At 46.8% G+C, this 25,404-nt stretch overlaps 1 protein-coding gene, 1 non-coding gene and 1 pseudogene across 2 annotated transcripts in view; 2 read left to right on the plus strand and 1 right to left on the minus strand.

Annotated features, from left to right (window-relative positions):
• Positions 1-14,190, minus strand: part of Cwh43 (cell wall biogenesis 43 C-terminal homolog) — a 39,370-nt gene extending 25,180 nt beyond the window's left edge. The window contains exons 1-8 of the mRNA XM_055629413.1: positions 14,148-14,190; positions 12,495-12,686; positions 9,111-9,231; positions 8,278-8,432; positions 6,692-6,893; positions 5,596-5,684; positions 4,252-4,509; positions 1,135-1,260 (exon numbers count right to left, since the gene is read on the minus strand). Of these exons, the coding sequence (XP_055485388.1) occupies positions 1,135-1,260; positions 4,252-4,509; positions 5,596-5,684; positions 6,692-6,893; positions 8,278-8,432; positions 9,111-9,231; positions 12,495-12,686; positions 14,148-14,190 (1,186 nt within the window). The remainder of the gene's footprint in view (positions 1-1,134; positions 1,261-4,251; positions 4,510-5,595; positions 5,685-6,691; positions 6,894-8,277; positions 8,433-9,110; positions 9,232-12,494; positions 12,687-14,147) is intronic.
• On the plus strand, positions 14,189-21,878 carry LOC129692715 (eukaryotic translation initiation factor 5-like; annotated as a pseudogene).
• A 667-nt stretch (positions 21,879-22,545) lies between these two features.
• Positions 22,546-22,652, plus strand: LOC129692947 (U6 spliceosomal RNA). Its single transcript, XR_008722805.1, has one exon. It is a non-coding gene; the product is annotated as a U6 spliceosomal RNA (small nuclear RNA).
• The last annotated feature ends 2,752 nt before the right edge of the window (positions 22,653-25,404 follow it).

Genomic DNA, 25,404 nt, shown 5'->3' on the forward strand with positions numbered 1-25,404 from the left:
AAAGAGAATGAGAAAAATAATGCTAAGGACTTCCCAGAACTAAAGCAACTCAATAATCTTTGGAATGGAAGAGCCCAAAGATTCCCAAGCCTGGTCAGGACACACTCCACCTCCAGGTGTATCACAGTAAAGCTGTGACTGCCAAACACATTGAGAAAAAAAAAATCTCAATTTAAATATGATCTTCCCACGCTATGATGACACATATATGACGGGTTTTATATAATGGTGCGAGTCCTTGTGACGTAGCACTCAGAAATATTTTGAAGATCTCTTTTCACAATAATATTTTGTCTCCTTTGGTAAAGTTTCAAACTTTTAAGGGTAAAAAACCAGTGTTTACATGTCCTCGTGTCCTACATAACAGTTACCTAATCACACATTTGTATGTGATTCAGTTTTACTTAAAAATGAGTCAGATATTAAGTAACAAACTGATGTGATGTGTGACTCTATTAGTTTATCAAGATACTAATATTAACAGGTTTAATCTTCCTGAGAAGAAGAGAAGCAATACACAGTCTCAACTATCCGATGAAAGCATCTTGGAAATTCTACCTGCTAAATTTTTCTATGCTAAAAGTGAAATAAAACCATATAGGGTATTTAAGGTTGAAATGCCATATTGGGGGTTTGCTTAAACATGTTTCAACAAATCAAAAACAAAGAGAAGAAAAATAAGGAGGAGGAGAAGAAGAAGGAAAAAATAAGAAAAAGAAGAAGGTAGGAAGACAACAAAGACAATGAGTAGGAAAATATGGCTTCATGGTGCTCTTACATTTCACGTTGGAAAATGTATACAACATGAGCCAGGCACGGTGGCACATACCTTGGGTCCAAGCACTGGGGAGGCAGAGATAGGAGGATCTCCGTGAATTCAATGAGATCTCCATGAGTTCATTCATTGTCAGTCTGGTCGACATAGTGAGTTTCAGTAGAGCCAGGGCTACATAAAGAGACCCTGTCTCACAAAAAAAGGGGCGGGGGTGGGAGGAGGAAGGAAGGGAGGAAAGAAGGAAGGAAGGAAGGAAGGAAGGAAGGAAGGAAGGAAGGAAGGAAGGAAGGAAGGAAGGGAAAATATAATAATAAAATTTATATACCAAACTTTAAAAAAGCAAGTAAAGCTATACTTACTAAGTTTCATGTATTTCTCACTCCTTCTCAAAAGCCCTTTAGGGCTGTGTTTTGTTTGAAGAATGAAGTCAAGGTTTTTCTTAGGTCCAAACAGCATACTCAACCCAATAATTACCATTATGGTCCCTGTTAAAAGAGAGGGAGGGAAAAAAGAGGGATTGGGACCTAACTTAGTGGTCCTAACTAGCATGCGTGAGGCCCTAGTTTCAATACTCAGTATCATAAGAAATAATTATTTTAAAAATGGTGAGGTTGGGGCTAAAGAGACGGTTTAGTGGCGAAGAGCACTTACTACTTTTGCAGAGGATAACGGGGCAGTCTAGCTGGTACTCATCTGGAAGCTGAGAACCACAACAACCCGCTGCACATGTGCCCTCTGCTTTACCAGTGGCAGGGGTGTTATCGGAGTAAACAAACACTTTTTTTTTTTAATTTAGGCCCACCCAATAAGATAAACCCATATCTGACACTGAGGCCAAGACCCTGAAACCAGACAGGACATGGACCCTAGAGGAAAACCTACTTCTACTGTTCTGCTAAATGGTCATAGCAATAAAGTGATTCCTAGTGATTTACCGCTATGTCACTCACTGATACACTGACAGATCAGTGCCTCACTCCACCTTCAACATAGAAGCTTCTTCTTACAGAAGATTTTGATTAACACAGAGACCGATACCTGGAAACGTATGTACAGAGAATGAGAGACTTTATAGGGCTCAGCCCTAAAAGTTATATCCTTTATCACAGTCCTCCCCTCAAGGCTCAGGAGCTATGCAGGAGAGGGGCCGGAAATATTGTAAGAGGATGACTCCAAGAAAACAGCCCTTTTCAGACTCAATACACATGTGAACTCACAGAGACTGTGAAAGCACGAGTAAGATCTGCACGGGTTAAAACCAGACAAAATCCCAGCATAGAGACAAGGAAGTGGACACTAAGTCCTTCCCCTAACCAAGAAGCTATTGCAATTGATAGCTGCTGGGAGAGGGAAAATCAGTTTTTCTCAGTGGGTATTTCAACCACACTCCAAGGCAAGCTGCGCGCTTAGTAGCGGTTGGCCAACGGAAGTCAGACTCCATGCATTTTTGTGCACTCTTCATTTGTCTTCTTTACTATTATTTGTTTGTGTTAATAGAGATATTTACGGATTTGCGGATTTGGTAACTAGAGAGGTCGGGGAAAATCTTGGAGAAGTTGGGAAAGGGGAAAGAATATAATCAAAATACACTGTACGAAATTCTCAGAGAACAAATAGAGATTTTGTAGAAAGCGACTCAACGCCACCAATTTTCCTCGCCTTGTTACTATGTCACAAGAAGTCTCTCATTTGTGTGAAGCTGAAATAAAGCACGTTTTCACGGCACCGTGAGTAAAGAGAACAAACTAGGAAAAGCCCGTCATTCGCAGAGCTCCAAAGAAACAAAGTTGGGAATAGCACAGCTCTTACTTTCACTCCCGTGCTCCACCTGGCAGCAGCCTGAGCAAGCTGAGCAAGAGAAAGAGCAGGACACTGGAGAGAGCAGAGCCCGACAGAGCAGAGCCACCTGAAAGAAACCACAAGAATTACGAAGTTTGCAAAGCCAGGCACCTGCAGAGAAAATGCCAGAAATTGGGCATAAAGTCCCACCTCTAACCAAGAAGCTATTTGTAACTCACATTTAACAGGAGAGGGAAACGTCAGTTTTCCTCAATAGAGTGATGTTGGGTATATTACCCGCACTCCAGAGCAAGTCGAGTGCTCAGAATAGTGGGCCTGCACGAATCAGACTCTGTGCTTTTTGGTGTGGGTTGCTTGTTTGTCTTAATAATGAGAGATACTGTCAAGTTGGGTGGGTACTGTAAAGGTGAGACAGGCGTTGGGGTCATGGCTATATGATGTTCCTCTAAGCAGGGGAGAGCTCCAGCCAAGACTAGGGAAATAGGGAATTCCCAAAGGCTCTCCCTCAAAGATCCTGTGTCCTCCCGAGCAGCCTGTCCTGGCAGATGTCTAGCTCATGGAAGAGAGACGCAGGGCTGGGAGAACTGTGGTACAGTGTGGGTGGAAGCCACACCTTTCCCGTCAGCTGCTCAACCCCCGGAAATATCCTAAGGATTGGTTTTACCCACGTGTGGTCCTGTCCCCCATTCCAGCACAGACCTTGGGTGGGAGGAACACCGGGTGCTTTTCATCTCCAGCACCTGGGACTGTGCCAGGAGCACAGCTGCACGCACAATAGCTGTATTAGAATAAGTGGACTAGTATAAAACTGAAAGCATGGACAAGCCAGATCTGACTCCCTCACAGCACCGATGCCGCCCCGTTTTCTAGGGTTTTTCTGTGGAAGATCTTGACACGCTCTACTTCCAAATCAAAGTGGTAGCCAGCTCTAATGGCTCACACCTGTAATCCCAGCACTTTGGAGGCTGAGGCAGAACAATTTGCATGAGTTCAAGGGTAACCTGATCAACAGAGTGAGTTCCAGGCCAGTCTAAGTACACAGTAAGACCCTGTCACAAGAAAAAAAGAAAGAAAGAAAGAAGAGAGAGATTGACAGTGTTGGTTCTCTGTACATCTGCTATAAATGAATAATTACCTTTTTTTTCCAGAAAAAAACTTTTGAAATATTAATGTGAAATAAGCTTATGAACATTTGATTTTGGTGAGTTTATAACACTAAAGTTTACACAGGCTTTACCATGGTTTGGACATCTTTTTTCTCAATTTTTTCATTTTATTTGCTTGTTTGTTTGAGGCACAGTCTTACTATGTAGCCCTAGCCAAACTGGAACTTGGTATATTGACTAAGCTCGCCTAGAGCTCACAGAGATCCACCTGTCTCTGCATCCAAAAGGGTGGGATTAAAGGCATGCACCCCCATGGCTGGCAAACCAACTCATTTTAAAAGCCAGCTGAAGAATAAATATTGAAGAAGTGCACTTAATTTGAGCAACAAATGACAGAAAAAAATTCCATTACAATTCAACATCCTTCTGGGTTTTCTTCACCTAAAGTCTCTCTTACCAAGAACATGGGCTGTCCTACTGTTTCCGGCTGTCATAGAAGATGCTGAGTCCTGGCGAGGCTTAGAGACTTTGGGTCAGTTTCTTTAACTGTATCTGTTAACAGGTACTCACCCAAAAGCACATCCGATCTTTCTCTAGCATAGACACCTCCGGGAACAAACTTAAAAGCTGTGCACCAGGCACAGAAAAATATTTCTAAGAGATAAAGGCCTGTGCCCGTGGCCATGGTTTCCCCAGGGCTTTTCCCTGAGATCACGAGGTGCCCAAGTACATGAGGCCACATGGACCCTGTGAAGACTGCCAGTACACATCCGGAAACAGCTGCTGCCCACGTGCGCAGGTAAAGGAGCCCCACGGCGGAAGCTGCTCCTGATTGTAAGAAAGAGAGAGAGAGAGGATGAGTCAGGCAAGAGACGAGCAAAGCTCACGGCATGACCAGTATATGGCAGGTAATGGCCCGAAAGGACCACAGGAGGCCACTGGTTGAATCTCAACTCCCAAGCAAACCAAGGTACAGGAGTTTATTGTGGTCTTCTCAAAGTCACAGCCTGGCCCTGGCTCGCCACAGAAGCAGAAGAGCCCAGCAAAGCTCAGACCAATGCTTGTTCTTTGGGAAGGGGTGGGAGTGGGCGTTGCCGTTGCCAGCCTTACAGTCTTCATGGTAATAGAAACTGAAATTATTTGCAAAATTCGAGCTATGTTCATTAAATACTACCATCTAGATGCAAGACAGCCGAAAACACAGGGTCTGAGCGGTTTCTAGAACATTCTTGCTAAGGCACTTTCTAAGTAATTGTTGCCCATTTAAGCACTATCCAGAAATATATACTCTGGTTTCTCCAAAAGTTGGACCCAAGAGAGGACATCATTAAGATTCCAGACACAGATTCGCTGCTGGAGCAAGTCTACACTCTGACCACTGGTTTTCCAGAGCCTGCCAGGCCAGGACTGTGCATTCTACGTGGTCCGTAGCAGGCAGTTACTTAACCAATGCTGAGCCAACACTGAGGTCATGCAACTTTTCTTTCAATTCCTGTGAATCAATTTTGATCCATCCATATTGAGCCTTAAATAGAATATATATATACATGCATACATATATACATGTATACATATATACAGACATACATACACAAACACACATATATATACATGCATACATATATACAGACATACATATAAACACACACATATATATGTATGTATGTTGATTTTTTTGAGGCAGGGTTTCTCTGTATAGCTTTTGGATGTCCTGGAACTCACTCTGTAGACCAGGCTGGCCTCAGACTCATAGAGATCCACCTGCCTCTGCCTCCCGAGTGCTGGGATTAAAGGCGTGTGCCACTACTACCCAGCGACAGTATGTGCATTTTTGTTAACATCCTTCAAGATATTCTAGCACCCACGCCACTGTTTGGGGCATTGCCAATGCATCTGCAGGTCAGTTCCACATACCTGTCATCCACCAGGCTAACCCAGCCTCACGGAGCCATGAGGAGCCCGAAAGCATCAGTCCACTTGACAAGCCCAGCAGAACCACACCTCTGTAAGTAATTGGAAATAAAAAGCAAAATAAATCAATCATTCAAGCATAGGTCAAAAAATCTGTCTACTCTCTCTAGCTACATCCATTCATATCACATCGTGGATGTGAAACAATGGGGGTAATGAGAGCCGTCGGGGACGGTGTGCAGAGCACTCGATGGCTGATGGTGCCTCTGGGTGAGAGGTTCTTGTCCAGCATGCGTTAGACTCTAGAGTCAATACCCAGTGCCAGAAACGATACAAAGCAAAATAGGACAATGAGGCTTGACAGCTTTACTTATTTTTAACTACCACAAACTATTTCATTGTTTTGTTATTTAAAAAAAACAAAACAAAACAGAAAACTTAACAGGAAGAGAATTTAAGGTGGGCTGGAGAGAGGTGCAGGCAGCTTAGAACACTTGTCATTCTTGCAGAGAACCTGGGTTTGGTTCCCAGCATGTCCATCCAAAGACTCAGACAACCTCTTCCGGCCTCCACCAGCGTTGCACAGATAAGCATGTAGGGAAAAAACATTCATATACATTTAAAAAAACAAACAATTGAAGTAAACTTCAGGGGAAAGCCAGTAGCAATGGGAGCTACAACATAAGTAGTTGAAATCTCTTTTCAAATTCAGCACTTAACGCAGCACTTACGCGGCAGGTGCCGATTTAGGACAGGCACCTGGGTTATTATTCCTGTAATCCTTTTAAGCGTTTGAGGATAACAATACGTTCCTGCCCATCTGCAGGAGAGAACGTGGGAAAGAGTCGCCCGGCTCCTAGTGACACTGTGATCTGTCTAACAAACACCCGCTGCTAGCTCGGGAGGGGCTGAAGAGCAAGCCAGCAGACGCCACACCTCCCCTGCCCCGGGCAAGGAATTCCTCGTTCTTCCCTTGCGTGGGAACGTGGGGACGTGGGGCCTGATCCAGCCCTCTGTTCCCCTCGGCTTTCCCGCAAGCCTCCAGCCCGGAGCAGACGCCCTTCTGGCTCGTCCCCACAGCGAATGGAGCCGAACTCACCCGAAAGGGATCGGATCCGGCCCTGGGTGGGGACGGCCACTCACTGCCCATCTCGAAACAACCGAGACCTCTCCAAAGATCCAGTGGGTGAGGAACATGAGGCTCCCGAAGGCGGCTCCCGGCAACAGCCAGCTACAGCGAGACGCCATGCCCTTGGCCACCTCGCTGGGCTTCTTCCCCTCAGGAGTGCTGTAGTCTCCGTCTAGAATTTTTTATACAGAAAGGAGAGGGGAAGAAGAAGAAGGGCACAGGTTGGAAGAGGCCCATGACTTCAAGAAGCCTACTGCGGGAGAGAGTATTGCCTGAGCTATTCGATGGGAGAGATCATTCTTGCCCAGCCACGGAGTGGTGTAGGGGAAGCAAGCAAAGCTGAAGGAAGCCAGGAAATTGACCGTCAGGGTTAACAGAGTGAGAGCGATTTGGGCAGGAAAAGGAAAATGTTTTCTCGAGGGAGCAAGAGAGATCCAACTTGAGCGCAGCATCCTAGCTCGAAAAGCTGCTTTCTCGTGAAAGAACGGGATCTCCTTGAGCCTCGGCTGTGTGAGCCCCTATTCCTGAGCACGGCCCGCTGCGCCTTTCCTGATTCATGAGGTCTGCCCTGTTATTAATCCCATTTTACGGGTTAGAAGGCAAGCGCGGAGAGGTCAATTAACTGGTCCATGATCGCACTGTCAACCAAGAGACACTGACATCGACACTAAGGCAGTGTGCCTCCTTAACTAAGAGTCCTGCCGACGCTGTTTAAATAGAGACTGCCATCAAAGCCACAACTTCACACACTAAATTGGGGCCATGGGAGGAAATGTTGGTGGGAGAATTGCTTTGTACCCTCACAAGGCCTGCTGGAGAGCCGCTTTGCAATTCCATGAAGGCTTCTCAGGGAGAGAAGGCAGCCCTGAGGTCCGCCTGTGGGACTGGTGGCCTGATTTTGCTGAGAAAAAGGAAGTTATTATGACAAGAGCAAGGTCAGATGAAGGAGTGGGCTGAGGGCTACGGGGAGGGGAAGGGGCGGGAGTGGGTGGTGAGGACAGAGAGAGGTCAAAGATCTGAGGATGGAGGGGAGGGTCCAGAGAGAGGGGCCATCTAAGCTCTATTTATGGACTAAAATGAAGTCTAACCTCCAGCCCCTGAGACCCAAAACACCTTCAAATAGAAGGTCAAAGAACACCTCCTGTGTTCAGAAACCCAAAGGGTCTGGGATCAGGAAATCTTAAGGGCACAGAGCAGGTGGATATAGAAAATGGAGACTCCCGCCCTGAGCAGCAAAATGAGCAGAAGACAGAGGTGAGCTGAGTTGAAAGCACGGCATCTGCTTGAGTTCCCCCATGGGTGTATCTCACCATAGTTTCCTTCCTTGCCTAGCAGGAAACCGGGGCCTTCTGCCTACACGACAGCCCATCACCTGTGTCTGCTACTGTTCACCAGGAGGCAACGTTGAAATGTACTGTGCGGCTTGGGGCTAGGTTAAGCTTAGTTGGCAGAGTGCTTGCCCAGCGTGCATGAGGTCCTGGTTTGATTCCCAGCACCCTTCCTTTTTGAAGGGTCAGAAGAGAGAAGATCCCTGGATAAGCTGAGTGTACCCTTACCTGCGCCAATGCGGTCACACACAGCTATGGCACTCAGTGTCAAGACCACTCGATTACACGTCCGAGAACTCCAAATCGGGTTTAACGAGGTGTACCATATGCGGAGGACAAGGAGAAGAATGTGTCCCAAAATAAACCCCCAGAGTTTGAGGTACCTGGGATGAAAAGTTTATTAAAGACCTTCTGAAGTGTGAATTCAACGTCCTGCATCCACTGCAGATGGGTTTCACAGAATGTGGGTCTGCGGTTGTGCTGCGGGTGATCTTCGGGGATGCCCTCAACTTTATGGTCCAGTATCTAGGCAACTTATAATAATTTCTCCCCAGCAAAATATCTTTATTAATCATTTGGGAATTTTATGCAATGCACCCCATCGCATTCACTTTCCATTCTTCCCCGGTCTATCCTCCCTCCCTGGTGTCCCCTATCCCTCTCAAAAAAAACCTCATCAAGTCTAATTTATGTTGCCTGTGGGACCAGTGAGACGCCTTCGAAGGTTAAGGCACTTGCTGCCACACCTGGCTTCCCGAGTTTGAGTCCCTTCGACCCACATGGGAAATTAAAAGGAAATAAATCTAATTTTTAATGTTTAAAGTTCACTGGCACTGGAAGTAAAGCAAAAGAGTGGGAGAATACTGAGTATGCACAATTCCTGGGTTCAGTCCATAGTATTAAGAAAAAATGAAGTTGATGGCATTTGCATTTGGCAAAGGACAGGGGACGTTTACAAAGGCCAGTGAGAGGAAAAACTGCATTGAAACCAATGGTCAGAATGTCTCTCTGGGAACTGGTCATACCCGTTTGTCCATAGGTACGTAAGACATGAGTCATACCTTTGCAATCCGCTTCCTGACCACCAGGTCACAGCTTGCACTATCAGTGAGGAAGACACACCAAGGGCAAGGACCACCAGCCGGAGCTTGGCATCCGGAGCCTCAAAGGACGCTATGCTGCCTACAGAGAAGGAAGGAGAGATGAGCTGGAGAGCGTGCCCCGGCCCCTGACAGTCTGCATTTGATAAGCTTCGTGTCTGGTGTGGCTTTTCCCCTGAGGAAGATAGAATGAACGTGTACCTGTGCACATCCTTACTCCACGTTCATGTGGGCAGGATTCTCACATGAGGTTCCCCGTGTTAAAGTAGACAGCTTGGTAGGTTTTTGGCTCGTTCACAGAGTTGCCAGCTATCAGAACTAATTTTAGAACATTCTCCCCGCCCCCAAAAGAATTTCCCTTCTCCTTAGCATCACTCTTCACACACACACACCTTTAGCAAGCACTAACCTTTTGGTCTCCAGGGACCTTTCCTAGCTGGGAAGTGTCACACAAGCAGAATGTGTCCATTTGTGGTTGGCTTCTTTCCCCCAGAGCAATGCTTTCAAGGCATATCCATATTATCCCCTAGATTGGTCCTTCACTCCTTTATGACTAAATAATGTTCCATGGCATAAATAAGCTGTACTTTGTTTATCCTTTTGTCAGTTGATAGGCCCTTGGTTGCTTCTGTGTCTAGACTTTCTCTCTTGGGGGTTTTGTTTTGGGGTTTTTTTGTTTAGTTGGTTTGGTGTTTCTGTTTTGTTTTTGTTTTGTTTTTTTGAGACAGGGTTTCTCTTTGTAGTTTTGGCTGTCCTGGACAAGCTTCGTAGACAAGGCTGGCCTCGAACTCACAGCAATCCACCTGCCTCTGCCTCCATGAGCATGTGATTAAAGGCATATGCCACTGCACCCAGTTTATGTCTGGACTTTCATGAATAACGCTGCTATGAACGTGTGTTCACAAGTTTCTGTATGAGCATATGCTTGCATTTTTCCAGACTATATGATGAGGTGCTTGATAAGCCTTGGATAAGGCTCTGCCAACAGTTTTCCCAAGCAGCTATGCCACTTCACACTTCTTGCATTTCCGTTAAGAATACATGGAAACTCTATTGCTCCACATTTTTGCCAGCACTTGGTATTCTCCATCTTTTTTAAGTCATCTGAATGAGTCAAAAATAATCTAGGTCAATGAGTATAAGGTTAGTTTCATAGTTAATTTCATGGTGATTAAGTACCTAAGGTATCTGAGGTAAGTGTGCTTATAACAGTCAGGGGGTGAATGCAGGGGTGTTTCAAAGGAACTCACGGCCCAGCACAACCTCTGGAGAGCATCAGCTGTCCCCAGCAGTCACCAGGGGCAGCACTTGGCAGAAATGGCCGCTTTCTCCTCCATCCCCAACTCTAGGTGACTATCCATTTCTTTTCTTTTTCTTTTTAAGATTCATGTATTTTTATGTACTCAGTGTTTCGCCTGCATGTCTGTGTAAGGGTGCCAGATCCTCTGGAACTGGAGTTATGGACAGTTGTAAGCTGCCCTGTGGGTGCTGGGAATTGAACTCGGGTCCTCGGGAAGGGCAGCCAGTGCTCTTAACCGCTAAGCCATCTCTCCAGCCCACTGCCTACCCACTTCTATAGCTCTTCCACTCTCATGAAGGAAGGTGGTTAGGGGAAGCAACACAGGAAGAGTCATTCCTAGCTCCGGGATAAGCAGTATCGTCAACCACGGGCTCTACCATCAGCTAAGAGACAAACTCCAGAGCACGCCTGTGAGGGAGTTTCTAGGGTGGCTTAATTGTGCTGGAAAGACTCACCTTCATGTGACCAGCTGTCTCAGCTTCCTCGTGATGATGGGTTGGATTGTATCCCCACACCGAGAGCCAAAACAAGCTTTGCTTCCCTTGGGCTGCTTTGGCTAGGTATTTTGATACAGCAGTAAGAAAGGCTATTCAAAGACTCTACCTAGACTTACTGTACCATGCATAGTGCCACAGAGAAAACTGTGTCATAAAGCCAGCTTGGAATGCAGTAAGAAACCAAGTCTTGCACGGCCAAGGCCGCCCAACTCATACACAGAAAGCATTAGCCTGCTGAGGTTCCAATCAAGCAGTCACTGAGGTCAGTACCGGGCATGTACCCTCACCTGTAGCTGACCACTTCTGATGGACACCACGTTTGCAAAGGGAAGTTTCCAGATGGGTCTGCCCGGCGCAGCTCACCAACAAATCCAACAAACAAGAAAGGCTCAGAGAGGCCCACCGGGGCTGCGGCAGGAGGCTGAGAAGTCCCGACCTTCCGCCACAGCTCCAAGCAGTTTCAAGCTCACTTTTTTAAATCTATTAATAATACTCTCTTTTGAGTTTGAGGCCAGCCTAGTCTACAAAGAGAGTCCAGAACAGCCAAAACTAGAAAGAGAAACCCTGTCTTGGAAAACAAAACAAACAAAACACACCAAGACTCCCTTTCTGTAGCTGCATGATATTCCAAGTTTCATAATCATCTATTACTTAAAGATGACAGCCCTGCATGATCCATGTGTTCAACATAGCGTGTAGTTATGGGTGAGTCTGTAGGTCCTTGTGGGGTTGCTGAGGAAAAGGCTCTGAATAGATTGCAGTTTAGGTAAATGCTGCTAAATTGGCCTTTCAGTACAATGTTGTGGTTTTTTTTTTTTTCTGCCAATCCATTTTTGAGGCTAAAAATGTGTGAGTGTGTGTGTGAGTGTGTGTGTGTGGGGGTGTGTGTGTGTGTACATGTGACTGTGTGATTGCCTAGCTGCTCACACAAGTGAATGCCTTGTGCAGAGGTGAAAAGGCGACTTGCGGGCGTTGGTTCTCTTTCTACCGACTGGAAACCAGATAGAATTCAGGTTGTCAGGCTTGGTGGCAAATGTCCTCACCTACTGGGTTATGTTGGTGGCCTGATTTTATTGTATTTTAAAGAACTGATTGAATATCCTTTTCGGGGACTGCACACATCTTCCTCTGGGTTTCTGGTGTGGTTTTGGTCTTTTATTATCGGTTTATTGAAACTGTGTGGGATTTGGCAGCTGAGTAACAGCATTTCAAATCATTTTCACCTGCTGTCTGTCCACCCGCTATAATGTTTTTCTTGTGCAGTACCACTGAGCCCTCTTCCTAAGCCTTGTCATAGTTGGCCTGTTCTCCAAGGCACATTTTCCCTTCTTATTCCAGTAAATTTTAGATTTCTCCAGGAAAGAGATGTTAAGAAAAAGAAATGCATTGACTCAGTATAGTTTTCCAATTTCACTATTTTTTTTTCCATGAGGCAATAGTAAGGAAAAGAAACGTGATTTTTGAGAATTAACCGTTCCTCATGCAATGATCAGTCCACACCATTTTGCTTTTGACGAACAGATGCATCTCAGACTCTTGAGGCCTTACCGACAGTGATGATCCGCAGCAGAGAAAGGGTCCATTTCCTCTGAACGAGTTTCCAGAATGGAGGAATTGTTAAGAGTATTGGAGAGAGAAAGGCTACGCCAAACAATTCCAGGCCGGTGAGTTCCAGCGTTTGCAGGGGAAAGTAATAGATCATGGGTCCCAGTCCGTGGTAGAGAGACCAAGAGACGTAGCCTATGGAAAACGTTTGAGAGAGACAGTGATTCCAACACTGTTCCTAACAGCCTGCCACTCCACTCGGCTCTGAATTTCCTGCCTCTGGCTTCAGCCTGGTGCAGGCACGGTGGAGAATGGCTGTCGTGAGTTCATCCCCATCTCTTGTTTGTCCCTATAAATGTGTAGCCACGCAACCACCTCTGTTACTAATCTCTTTAGTAAGATGTCATAGGCTAGACCATACGAGATGAAACTGGCTTCCTGTCAGGATTCTGACTAATAAAATGCTCTCACCTGATTTGGCCCATACATATGCAATGAGCAAACACATAAAACGCAGCCACCTACCCCAACTTACAGCCCCAAGCCCTTTAGTTAAGCAACGGGCTTTTTTCTTGTGAGCAGACCATCTCAAACCGGCTCTTACTGGGCAGGGCTGGAAAGTGAAACAGATCTGAAATCAGAGGCACCTCCATGGGCACAGGCTGTGTGATTTTTAGACAATGATAATTAAGGCTATGGGTTTTAACCAGATATCTGATCCTTCAGACACCGCGCGTCCTGTGAGGTGAACGTCTACGCCCCCCATACCAAAGCTGAAACAACTGGGGCAAAACAACACAAACCCCCGAGAACCGGAAAAGTCAGCGGTTCTCTGGCTTGTGGGAGTAGTAAATGTCACAGGGAGCTTAGATCCCCAGCAGCACACTTAACTTCTCCCAGGGCCCTTCTCAGGGCTCAGGTTATTTCATCTTCAGGAGTCACAGCTCTCAGGATGAGGCCAAGCCTCCAGGAGGAACTCCGTGTGAGTCATTTCACACCTCCCAATTTACAAGGTACGGAGGGAACGGGAAAAATAAATAAATAATAAAAAGAGTTTCAGTCTCTCCCGAGACTGCTCCCCAGAAACTCGCGTTCTGGGGAGAGCGCCCTCCACAGGCCAAAAGGATGCTTGCTTCAAAAGGCAGCGCAATGACCCCCAAGACCTAACCATTTCCCAAAGTTTCCAGGAGGGCTCAAGAGTTTAAGTCTGCCGCTCCCGCAGAATCAGAATACTAAATCCTCCACTGCTAAACGGGCCCAGGAGACGAACAGCAGACGAGCTTTGACAAACACACTAGCATACTCGCAGCTACCGAGACCAGGGAGCCAGGGCCAAAGACAGTCACCCTGGGCGCTCACCCGCAGCCCCTGGGCTACACAGGCGCCCTTTCCTCGGGAAAGCTTAGCCCAGTGCTAAACTGTATGGAGGTAGACCTGAAGGTCACGGTCCGGGACTGCAGGAGATCAGCGCAGACGGAGGGAGCTGCAAGGCCAGGACCCCAGGAGCTGCAGGACCGCGGCCAGGAAACCTCCATCTGGGTCGTCTCCTCCCCTTCCACCCAGGGCGCCAGAAGCATCTCGACTCCCGGCCCCGGGCTCTGCCACCCCCGCGGGGAACAAGCCCAGCCAGCGTATGCCAGGACAGCCTCGACTTACCCAGAAGGGTCTCCAGGGCAATTGCTCTCCACAGTCCTGGCATGGCTGCGGCCACCCGGAAAGCGGCGGGGACGGCCCCCACCGCGCGCCCCTCACCCTTCCCGCGGGGTCCGCCGGGCCCGCCCGCTCCGCGTCGCCGAGTGGCTCGCGGGTGGGAGGCGGCCCCGGGAGTTCAGGTAGGGTGCGGCATCTCCTCCCCGGGCACGGCCGCGCGCCGCCCCGCCCAGAGCCACCTGCGCCTTCGGCGCCGCTGGGGACGCGCCTCCCCAGTGCAGCCTGCGCCTTCCAAACCCGCCATTCAGCCCAAGCAAAGTCTGCCGGTTCCCACCCCGCCCCACCCCCACCCCCACCCCCAGAGATCGGCTGGGAAACGGAGCAGTTCGCGGGGCACCGGGGGAAGGGACCAGCCCAAACCGGCTGTGCCAGCGTTTCATCTAAGCCCACGGGGTCTGAGTATGCAGACGAGTTGGTAGAGCGCTTGCTTCGCACGCACCGAACTTTGGGTTCATCCTCTGCGCTGCACAGACAGGGCGCGGCAGGGCACACCTGAGAGCCCAGCATTTAGGAGATGGAGAGCAGGGATCCGGGGTTCGAGGGCATCCTCCGCTTTATTGGTAGGCGGGCTGGATAGTCCGATGCTACTTACGGCTGGAGTCTGGGAAGAGAGCTGGAGCCTCACTCCCCAGCGGGGAGCAGTGTGAGCCTCCATCTTCAGACCAAGGTGACTTCCCAGCCAGCCACCTGACCCCATTTTTTTTTTTTTTAAAAAAAAGCTTTGGTAGTAAACTCAAGTCAGGAACTGTCAGTTGCATCTCAGAAAGAAAGAAAAAAAAAAGTGGAAGAAGTTCTAAATAACAGAGCAGGTGAACTATGATTGGATGCCCAAGTTTTAAGAAAGGTCTCAAAATGGTTATTGTTACAAGCCCACTGCAGCTGTGAACTAAGAGTTACTGAAAGCTTATGAACACACAGAGATAGCTGGATAAATTTACACACTGAAATAGGGCCTCCAGAAACCTCTCATCTGGCAGCAAGAGATTTTTCATAACCTTGGTAAGACAGTTACACAGGACACAGGTTTTGTTGTTTTGGTTTGCCAGCAAATGACCACGACCACAGGACAATTAACTACCCACGCAGGAAAAGATAAAGTTGGACCCCCTACTTCACACCATGTGCAAAAACCAACTCACACAGACTCTAAGGCTGTAGCTGTTTAAATGAGAATGTCCCCCCCCCCACACACACACACACATGCGCATTTGAATGTTTGGTCACCAGTTAGTGGCGTGGTTTGGGGAGACGGTACAGCCTTACTGGAGGAAGCCCATCACTCAGAGAGCTCATGGCCTTTCCCCACTTCCAGATGGCTCTCTCTGCTTCCTGATTTCTGTGGAAGATGTGACCTCTGGGTTTTCTGCTCTGGCCTCGCTGCCATGCGTCCTCCTCCGAGATGGGCTCTCACTCTGAAACTGTGAGCCTAAACTGTGAGCCTTCCTTGTCGGCTTCCATGGTCATGGTGTGTTTTCACAGCAACAAAAACAGGACGAAAACAAAGACCAAAAGGCATACCAAACCAAGAGGAAAGAAAAAAGAAAGTAGATCTTCACGGTTTTATCTTTTAGGCAATAGATTCTCAGTTCAGTGTCAAACAAGAGAGAAATGACGCATAAATCGGCGTCCTCTGAGAGTAAATGCTTTTATCTGGTGCAGCAGTGTGCTCCTGTGGTGGGAGGCAGCTAGGGAGGCCGAAGGGAAGATCATCAGCCCAGGAGGTCAGAGCCAGCCTTTGCAACAAAGCAAACCTTCCTCTCAACAATAAATAAAAATAAACCAACAAAAAATGGAAATATTTTGGCCTTAAAAGACTGAAAAGAGGGCTGGTGAGAGGGCTCAGTAGATAAAGATTCTTGTCACTGGGATGACCACCTGAGGTCATCTTTGGGCCTCGCATCATAGAAGGAAGAAAAGTGACTCTTGACGGTTGCCCTCTGACCTCCACATTCATGATGTGGCATGAGTGCTTTATTACTCTCTCTCTCTGTGTCCCTCTCCCTTTCCCTCCCCCTTCTCTCTCACACCCACCACATGATAAAGAAATATAATTAGCTAAATATTCTTGAAGAAAGTGAAAAGAGAGCTGAGTGTAGCTTAATGATAAAACACATCCTTGCCACACCCCAGGTACCGAGTTCAAAACCCTAGCACATTCTCACACAGACACACTTAAGCAGGGTAGGACTGGGCAGGGAAGGGGGAGATAACCAGGAAGGGAGAAAATGTTTCTAAGGTGCTCGTGTTCCAGTTGTCCCGTTCCATCTCCTCCTGCAGAGATGCTTGCCCAGCTTCCTCCTGACTTACCCAAGGCGCGTGTGACTCTGGATAATTTAAACAGACTCACACAATGAGCATGTGGCCTTCCACCTCTGGCCAGAAGGCCTTGAACAGTGTTGTGAAACTATGATGCAGTTCTAGAAAAGCTGTTGGTGGTGCTGGTTGCTTTTGTTTGTTTGTTATTTAGGACACATGTGGTTGCCTGGGGTCATTTATATGAAGTGTGCAGAGCAGGGAACCCCATAAAGGCAGAAAACCCTGTGGTGGGAACTGGGATCTAAGGAAAGGGAGAGACCAGGAAGCAACTTTGCCTTTAGGGGGCTATGGAAGTATTTTGGAGTTAGACCGTGGTGGTAGATACATAAGAAATATACAAAGCCATTTGACTTCGCCCTTTGAGAAGATAAATGTAATGGTACACTGATTTTACCCCAATTGAAGACGGTCAGATGCCTCGTGTCCTGCCTGAATTTTAACAGTGGTAGAGGCACATATTTGTAATCCAGCCACTGGGGAGGTAGAGGCAGGAGAGTAGGGAGTTCAAGGTCACCGTCAGCTACATAGTGAGTTAGAAGCCAAACTGAAAAACATGAGACCTTAGAACTCAAGAGGTTTTTTTTTTTTTTTTAAGTTTAAGATGAGCTAAAGAAATGAAAGAACTTTCTCAAAAAAAAAATAATAAAAAGATACTCAAGAGCTCAATGAGCACAAATAATAAAGATAATTACATGGGAGAAATCTACTTCATACTCACTGTGGAATTCTGATTTTAAAAAAAATTAGACTTGGTCACTTATATTGACAAGGATGTGGAGACCATGCTGGAGGGAATGGAGCGTGGTGCAGCTGCTTTGGAAAATATCCACCGCTTCCTCAAACAATGAAATACAGAGGTCCTGTATGACCCAACCACTTCAAGTGAAGTGACAGTGTACGAAACTCATGCACAGATGTTCGCAGCAGCACAGCTTACCACAGGCCCCAGTGGAAGCAATACAAATGCGCAGCCGTACGATAGAACAGCTTATGATAGAACGCCAGTGAGCAATAAAAAACCATTGCTGTATTCGACGGCACAGTTGAATCTTGAAAATGCAAAAGAAAGAAAGATGGTAAAAAAAAAAAAATTGTACCGTCCCATTTGTGAGAAATATTTTGAACAGGCAAATTGAGAGTGACTAAGAGCAGCTTAGTGGTTGCTTAGGGATCTAGAGAAAGGTGGAGGAAGAAATGAATGCTTGAGCCCAGTTTCTCATACAGTCGATTAAACTGTTCTAAAATGAACCCATGACCAGTAACTTCACAACTGTCAGTGTGCTGACAGGGCTTCCCTGGCCCTGTTAGGCTAAGCGTGTGAATCACATGAGGTGAGAATTACATCTTCAAAAGGGACTTTGAAGTGCTTTGGATGGGTCAGACCCTGCCCTGTCCTGCCCTGCAGCCTCCTTGTTTCCTCTCTGTATTGATTCTCACAGCTCTGAATACCTGGAGAAAGCAACCGAAGAAAGGAAGGACGGGTTTGCTGGGGCTTATGATGTGACCTTAGTGGTTTGATCCATGATGGTGGGACAGGCATGGCTACCTTGTACCCACAGTCAGGAAGCAGAAAGAAGCAAAAGTTCGTGCTCAGCTTCCTTTCTCCTTTTTATTCAGTTCGATTCAAGCCCAGGGAATGGTGTCACCCACATGAAGGGTGGGTCTTCCCTCCCCGGTTAAACCTCAGAAACACCCTCACAGGTGCACCTTAAGATATGTTCCCTGGGTGGCTCTAAATACAGTTGGGTTGACAATAAAAATCAGTTTTCACACACTTGAAACAAAGCAAAACACACACACAAACACACACACATATCTAACTGAATGCTGTGTGCCTGTGTGTAATTTTCAAGTTCATCAAAAAGTTTGGGTTTTTTGGTTTGGTTTGGGTTGGGTTTTTTTCAAGACCGGGTTTCTCTATGTAGCCCTGGCCGCCCTGGACTCGTTTTGTAGATCCACCTGGCCTCAAACTCACAGAGGTTGCCTGTCTCTGCCTCCCAAGCGCTAGGATTAAAGGCATGCATGTGTCACCACGCCCAGCTGGGTTTTTCTCTTATTATTTAACTTCCTGCTGTTGCTATTGACCTTCTGTTTTATTTCATTCTCTTTAACCCTTCAGTTGCAACCCTTCACAAGTGCGTCTGGAAAATGCAGTCTTTCTGTGAGCCTAGAGAGGGAAGGTGAAATTCTTGGTGAGCACCTGTTCATCTCTGCCCCAAAAGTCAACTTCATTGTCAGTTATGTCGAGGTTCAAACAGATAAAAAGCTAAGACCTGCAGTGTAGCCTCTTCGTGGTCACAGAGCTTAGGATGTGGATGACAATGGGTCATCTGTTAAGCCACCAAGATGTTTGGCCTAGTGTGGAGGAGGTCTTCAGGACAAGCCTGGCAAGCTTATCAACGGCATCGTTATCCGGAGAGTTCTCATTGCCTTCCCGAGGCTCTCTGTGAGGTGCTGGTGTTCTTCCAACTGCAGATTCAACACCAGCCCCCAGAGTATGACGAGGAGTTTCATCACCAACCCGCACAGGTCTCCAGAGAGGGTCCCGCTGTAGACAGCTCTCTTTCTGACTTTCCGTGGCACATGGTGGCTCCCGAGGCGCTCCCGGGTCCCTTTGATGCGTAGCTGAGTTACTGTATCTGCAACAGGTTAATGATGAAGCCGCTTCTACTCTTCTTGCTAAGCACACTACGTTAAATAGAAGGCTCATCTGGACCTCTAATTACCTGGATCTCCACCTCTTCTTACTGTTATCTGACTACAGAGATTATACAGTGTTTACACCGAACACACAGGAGAGGAGTTATTCTGATACTGATAGCAGCCCATGTTCAGCCCGACCTGCACAGTGTTCAAGCAGTGATATCAGCTTGCCATTGCTGCTGCTGCCGTGATTTCCACCCTTATAATTGGCTTGCCTTCCCTTTCACTCCACCGGCCTTAGCGTCTCACTTTTCATTGGGATCTCCTTTCCACCCCGAAGCTGTCCTTTTCACTCTTACGCTACCTGGGAATGAATAAAGTCCCCTCCAGCCTTGCCAACTGCTCCCTCGTCCCCTCGTTTACAGAGCATGACCACACGAGGTTCAGACAGAACACACTGAAACTAATTTTTTACTATCAGAAAACAAGACTCTCTGAATCTCTGGCATGAGCTAACACTGTGCTGTGATAAAGACCTGATCTCCTGGTGAGAAATGCTCTCCTTTAAAGAAATGTAGTGAGAACCGCCCCCCACCCCCACCCCAAAAAAAAAAAACCAAACCAAACAAAAACACTACCACCATGGCGGCCCAGGCTCATTCAGTTTGTAAAAGCATGCACACTAGCACAGGAAAAGATCAGTTCCTGGTTTGCAATGACTAACGCCCGTGTCACTCTAGACTCCCATAATCCACCCGTGTCAGTTGCAGGGATAGGCCTCGGTGAGGAAGCGGCCTCCTACATGGAGGCACTGAACAGCATCCCTCCCAGCCAGTAAAGTGGGGGCTGGGCTGCAGCGGGTACGCAGAACCGATCCAGAACTGTTTAAGCCCGGGGTTCTGTCTCCGCCACTACTGAGGACAGGCATGGGAGAGGCAGAAGAAGAGAGAAAGGAAAAAGAAAAAAGAGAAGAGAAGAAAAGGAAAAGAAAAGAAAGGCAAGCAAACCCAGCCCTCAAGCCTTCCCAAGCCTGGCAGGCCTGTGGCTCTAGCTGCATCCTCTAAGAGACAAAGCCCAGCGAGGGGTCCTGTAGTCATGGAGACCCATCCTTAAAGTAGGTGTTGGGATCCCAATGTCTCCCTTTTGCTCTTTCCCTCTGGCTGCCTTGCATCCCTGCTGTCTCCCCGCAGGTCTGAAAGCAAAGGAGCCACCAGACTACGGGCTCCACCCTCAAAAACAGTGAGCTCAGGCGGACCTTTCCTCTCTCTAAGTGGTTGCTTTCCGACATTTGTTACAGTAACAACAAAAAAAGTGGAAATGTTTTGAAAAAGAAAGGATGCTATTACAGCTCTTTCTTATAAGCATTTGCAGTTCCTTTTGCTCTCATTCATAACTGACTGGCACTTATTTAATCATTAGCTTTAATTGCTTGTTTTTATTTGGCCTGAGGATCTTTTAATTGTTGTTTGCTTTCGTTGTTTGCCCACTGTATTGAGGCTGTTTTCTCATGGTAATAGATGATCCTTTTCCATATGATTTTTTGGCTTGTTTGTATGTGTGCGTGTGTGTGTATGTGTGCTTTTTCTAGACATGGTTTCTCTGTGTAGCCCTGGCTGTCCTGGAACTTACTCTGTAGACCAGGCTGGCCTTGAAACTTACAAGGATCTACCTGCTCTGCCTCCTAAGTGCTGGGACTCAAGACATGCACCATCACCGCCCAACTTCCTTATGATTTTTAATTTGTGTAATAATTCCATGGCATAGTAACATATAATTTCCTCAATTGCCCCTCCAATTTGAAGTCTATTTTCATGGTTTTATTTATGGTGACTCTCAAATAAACAAACTTCCTAACTAGAAAATGCTAAGGCTCACTTGTCGCCATACAGATTACTCAAATCAAAATTCACAAGTTTCCCACCTCCACCACCAAATGAAATTGGTCCTCCTGCACATGCTGTGGAGGAGGAGGAGGAAGAGGAAGGGGAGGTGGAGGAGGAGAACTGCGGAAGGATACAAGTGAGGAAGCTTGGAGGCACACAATGAACGGATGAAATCCGTGACTATGCACTGTAAATGAGCATGTCAATATCCTGATTGATTTTGTTAAGAAATAAAAAAAAAGGGAGGGGGGGCAAGATATTATTGGTTCATCTAATAAATAAATTGTTGCTGAGGCAGAAGTGCTGGATGTAAAAGCCCTGGGTCCTCTTGGTTTGACTAAAGCTCTCTCTCTTTTTTTATGTTCATTTCTTTTTATAGGACCAAAGCTCTCTTTAATGAGAAGATAAGGGAGCCAATCAAGAAATGCAGGCGCCCTTTCCTACGATGTTGTCATAACACAAAAAGGCTCAGCTTCCTTGTGGTCTGAAATGTGTGGTAGCGATGAATCAAGCCCCATGATCTGTCTCCAAGATCCCACGTATCTTGAAGGAGATGTGTGATGCGGATCTTTAGGAAAAAAGGTCATCATCAGCTGGTCGGAAAAGGCCTCTGAGAAATGGGTCTCAAACGAACTTACCAAAGAGATTCATGTCAACGCAGAACTACTTAGTAAATGGTTGAAGGAAGTGGACGAAAAAAAAAATCTTCTGGTGGTGAGGAAGATGAGGATGATTGTCTTGAGGTGGTATATTTGAAGACTGCCGGTGTACCGTAAGTTGAAACTGTGAATCTGACAATGTGGATGATGACACTGTGTTATGGGTCCAGGGATAGCCTCACATTTAACCACACAGACACCAGGCTCAGACTGATGGAAGTTTATTGAACGCTGAAGAAAAACTGCCCAGTCCGGGTTGTATCTGGACTCAGGGGTCAGACTATGACGCCAGTCTGTTTCTAAGGCAGGTTTTGTTTTTGTTTTTATATGAAAAACCATAACCAGGTAACAACCAGGTAACCAGGTGTAGGAAGCCAGGGGGGCAGCAATACATCACTTTGGCTAGCTAAACATAATCGACTTTTTCCAAGTGTGTTGTGCTGTAGCTGGACAAAGCACTTTAAGCTGATTGGCTGGGGTTTAGAGTAAGGAAGCTTTTGGGGGCTTTCCAGCTTTCTGGGAGTAAGGATCATAGCAGCAAGGAACTCTAGCAGAACATGCATTTATCATCTATTGTTTCATTCTAAGCAGCAAGTATTGAACTATTGAAGTGTATTCTGGTCTGAGGCACGTAGGCCTGAGAAAGTGGACTTAATTTCATCTTGTAATCAAAACGGAGACTTGGAGGCAAAATGGCTTCTGGTATGCTAAAGGTGACAGCAGGTGTTAACAGAGGAGATGTGGTTGTGCTAAGAAATAAAGTAGGTCTCAGCGGAAGAGCTATAGAGTTTTGCATTTAAGCAGGTTACAACAATTGATATTGCCATTTAAAAGGAAGGATGCGTGCTCACTTTGGCAGCACATATACTAAAATTGGAACGATACAGAGAAGATTAGCATGGCCCCTGCGCAAGGATGACACGCAAATTCCTGATTTTAGATGATCAATCCTCACTTAGAAAGACAAATGGGATGTGCATTGGACGTATGACAGGAGTCTACCACAGAAGGCACCTGAAAGACCCTACCAAGCAGCATTTCAAAACAGATACTAAGACTCATAACCAAACCTTCGGCAGAAGGGGAGTTAGTATGACGGGGAAAGGATAGGAGCCCCACAAGGACCAAATATATCTGGGCACAGGGTTTTTTTCTGAAACTGTTTCTCCAACCAAGGACCATGTATGAATATAACCCAGAACCTTTGCTCGGACCAAGCTCATGGTAGCTCAGTAACCAATTGGTTTCCCATAGTAAAGGGAACAGGGACTATTTCTGACAGGAACTCAATGGCTGGCTCTTTGACCTCCCCACTCCCCAAAAGTGAGGAGTAGTTCTGCTAGGCCACAGAGGAGGACTTCGCAGCCAGCCCTGAAGATACCTGATAAAACAGGGTCAAATGAAAGGGGAAGAGGTCCTCCCCAGTCCGTGGACTTGGAAAGGGGCAGGGAGAAGATGAGGGAGGGAAGGAGGGTGGGATTGGGAGGGAATGAGGGAGAGGGATACAGCTGGGATACAGAGTTAATAAAATGTAACTAATAATAATAAACAATAAAAAAATGTAAAAATAAATAAATAAATACATAAATAAAAGGATGCGACTTAGTTTAACACAGTAACGATGCAAAGTTCTCTTCATCAGCAGCCAAAAAATGCAGCGCGCATACACAAGAGTGGAAAATGACTAAACATCCCACTACACTTGACACCAAGAAGCCATTATCGTGAGTGGTCTAAAATTAGGCCCACTGGGACAATCGGGTGTCCATAATAGCCAGAGGGCAGCTGTAGTTTGCTTACTTACTGGATGTTTCTAGCGGTGCGCACATTTGGATCACATTTATACAGTTATAAGAAAATAAAGATTCGATTCTGGTCCAAAAAAAAAATGCTTTTTCACATGCTTCCCACAAGAAGGTAAAACTTCTCCGAGAAGACGGCTCCCGGCCCAGTCTCAGCTAAGGTCGCCATGGTGTCGTCAGTCCTGCTTAAAGGCAGTGTCCTGCAGATTGTGACTGCTGAGGGTAGCCTGGGGTGTTTGTAGCCCCTTCAGCATAGGGTAGGTCAGTGTCTGTCCCAGAATGGGAAGACAGGGGAAGCCTGCCATGGCAGACAGGTTACCTGACTACCAAACATCACGCTTGTCCTCCTCTGTCCATCAAATCCAGTTGTTACTGGAAGGGAGGGGCAGGGACTACCCTGCTTAGATGTCAGGTTCTTATTGACTTGTCAACCTCACCACATCTAGCATCACCACAGAGACCTTGGGACACATTCGTGAGGAAGTTCTATCTGGGTTAACTGAGGGGCAAAAACCCACCGAACTGTAGGCGGCACACACAGCTCTATGGGCAGGGATCCCAGACTGAATAAAAAGGAGAAACTTAGCAGCTTTCATCTTTCCTCTGTGACTGGAGACGCAGTGCTGCTTAATGCCCCTGTAGCCGTGCCTTCCCTGCCATAACCACACCCTGAGGCTGCGAGCCAAAGTGAACCTACGCTCCCTCTGTCCTTTCTTCCTTGCTTGCTCCTTTCTTTTCTTGCTTTTTTCCTTGCTTCCTTCCTTGTATCTTTTCTTGCATCCTTCTTTCCTTGCTTCCTTCCTTGCATTTTTCCTTTTATCCTTCCTCAAATCTTTCCTTTCATCCTTCCTTTCTTGTTTCCTTTTTCCTTCATTCCTTGCTTCCTTGTATCCTTCCTTCCTTCCCTGGTTCCTTCTTTCCTTGTATCCTTCCTTCCTTAGTTCCTTCCTTCTTTGCATCCTTCCTTCCTTCATTGCATCTTTCCATCTTTGCTTCTTTCCTTCCTTGTATTCTTCCTTGCTTGCTTCCTTCCTTCCTTCATTTCTTTCTTCTTTTCTTACTTTGTTCCTTCCTTAGGTCGATTCTGTTAGGTGTTTTGCCACATCACCGAGAAGTAATCACCACAGCCGGCATCTCCCTGGGGTCTGATGTGACTACTTCTCACAGCTTGGAGGGACCAGACTGTACCTGCTACTACAGAGGAGGAGGTCACAGAGCTCTGCTTTCTCCTCCTCATTCCTCTTCTGGATAAGAGATGGGCCTAGGGAATGGCTGAGCCCCAAGAGCCAGGGTGCACAGGTCCTTGAACCAGCACTAGGAAGAAAGCGAGCCTGCTGCAGGCTGCTCGGGAACGGTGTGCACAGCAGGAGCATGTGAAGTCACTGAGAAGATGGTGTTCACTCCTTCCACCCAGCACGGCCTTCCCGGATACAACCAGAGCCGCTTCTCCTCTGAGGTTGAGGACATAAAGGTTAAGAGAAGGTGCTAAGGAGATGGCACAGTCGGTAAAGGGCTTGCGACAAAAGCAGGGAGACAGGTTCCCTATCACTCTTCTACCCACATAAAAGCTTAGGAGCAGCATCGTGTGTCTGTAATTCCAGTACTCAGGAGAAGAGAGTACAGAGATAGGAGGATCCCAGGGGTCCAATGACCTCCCAGTCTAGCCACATCAGTGAACTCACTGATTCAGTAAAAGGCTGTCTCAAAAACTCGTGTGGAGTAGCCAAGAGGTGTTTAATCCCAGCAGTCAGGAGGCAATCAGATCTCTGTGAGTTCGAGGCCGGCCAACCTGATCTAGAGAGCAAATTACAGGACAGCTGGGACTACACTGAGAAACTCTTGTCTTGAGAAACAAAACAAAACAAAAACTAATGTAGAGGATTACAGCTGAGGATTCTCT

The sequence above is a fragment of the Psammomys obesus genome, unplaced genomic scaffold, assembly GCF_907164565.1.
Source record: "Psammomys obesus unplaced genomic scaffold, mPsaObe1.curated_primary_1811, whole genome shotgun sequence".
Taxonomy (NCBI): Eukaryota; Metazoa; Chordata; class Mammalia; order Rodentia; family Muridae; genus Psammomys; species Psammomys obesus.